Consider the following 1,497-nt stretch of genomic DNA (forward strand, 5'->3'; position numbering starts at 1 on the left):
GAAGCTCCCTTAATATAATTATGAGCGGCATCCATGTATATATGGTGGACATATGGAATTTATTTTCAGTTTCATCCATGAAATTAATTCTTATGAAGAAGACTTTTTATATCTGATGATCGAATGTCAGGTTCCAGCAAAACCAAACTACAGTTTGGTTCTATATTACGCATCTGATAGGCCAATAAAAGAAGATTCTCTATTGGCTAAGTTTGTCGATGGAAGTGATGCATTTCGTGATTCAAGATTCAAACTAATTCCAAGTATAGTTGAGGTATGTAATTTTTAATGAGCTTCTGTAAGCATTTTTAATTAATGAATGAATTAAAGCATTTATTTGATAAATAATGGTTTTCTTTTTATACAGGGATACTGGATGGTAAAGCGAGCTGTAGGAACAAAAGCTTGCTTGTTGGGCAAAGCTGTCACATGTAAATACCATCGACAAGATAATTTTTTAGAGGTAATAATTGAAACTTAAAAAATAGGAAAAACAATCATTTATGTTCCTCCTAACATATATATGGATACCAAGCTAATCATGTGGGGATCTTGTAGTATTTTCTAAAAGATGTTTGAAAGACACGTAAAATATTTTATTTTATATTTTTTAATTATTTTCAAAATAATTAAATCATAATAAATATAATAAATATATAATTATAAATATTATATATATAAAATATAAATATTAAATTAAATAAAATATTTTAAATTATTATTTTTCTAACATTACTACTATCGTTATTGGAAATATACTACACCAAAAATGTCAATAATTTAGCATTAATTGTGGATTTATATATGTTAACAGTAGTAGTTTCAACTTTCAAGTCCTAATTCATATTAACAACTAGCCCTTCATTATGAAGCAGTACTATTGTCTTATATTCCCCCCTTATTAAAGATACGCAATTAGGATATTGTGTGTAGTAGTTTTCAATTTGATAGCAATTTTGTTTTTGCATGCAGATAGATTTGGATATTGGATCCTCTTCAGTAGCTAGGCGTGTGATTGGACTTGTCATGGGATATGTCACAAGCCTAGTGGTTGACCTTGCCATTTTGATAGAGGTTTGTTCCTTTAATAGCTCTAATTATATTTAATGATAAATATTTCCATGTTCCCTTCGATTTAAACTAGCACGTTATTTTAAGTACTAATGGTAAAATTAACTTGAGTAAAAACGTTATTTTATTTTAAAGGCTAAGTTAGGAGTGAAACTCAAATTTAAAATCTCTAACTGAGGATAAAAAAATTATGTCATTTGAGTTATAATTTGTTGTTTATAAATTTTATATTTAAATTGACTATCATAATATATTTTGATTATGATAAAGTTAAATTTTAAAATATATTTCTTTTTACTTCTTTCAGACATTTATCTAATAAAATTTATTTTCTCTTTGTGTCGGTAAGAGAAAAATTAAAAAAATATCCGGTAAAATATACAGAAAAAAATAATTTTGTATATGTTTTTTTTTTAAATCGAATGT

At 26.1% G+C, this 1,497-nt stretch overlaps 1 protein-coding gene across 1 annotated transcript in view; it reads left to right on the top strand.

The window, feature by feature from the left end:
* LOC107632899 (protein ENHANCED DISEASE RESISTANCE 2-like) overlaps positions 1–1,390 on the top strand; it is a 17,464-nt gene extending 16,074 nt beyond the window's left edge. Inside the window, exons 19-22 of the mRNA XM_021117247.1 lie at positions 131–274; positions 368–463; positions 973–1,074; positions 1,379–1,390. Of these exons, the coding sequence (XP_020972906.1) occupies positions 131–274; positions 368–463; positions 973–1,074; positions 1,379–1,390 (354 nt within the window). The remainder of the gene's footprint in view (positions 1–130; positions 275–367; positions 464–972; positions 1,075–1,378) is intronic.

The sequence above is a fragment of the Arachis ipaensis genome, chromosome B03 (genome assembly GCF_000816755.2).
Source record: "Arachis ipaensis cultivar K30076 chromosome B03, Araip1.1, whole genome shotgun sequence".
NCBI classification, from domain to species: Eukaryota; Viridiplantae; Streptophyta; class Magnoliopsida; order Fabales; family Fabaceae; genus Arachis; species Arachis ipaensis.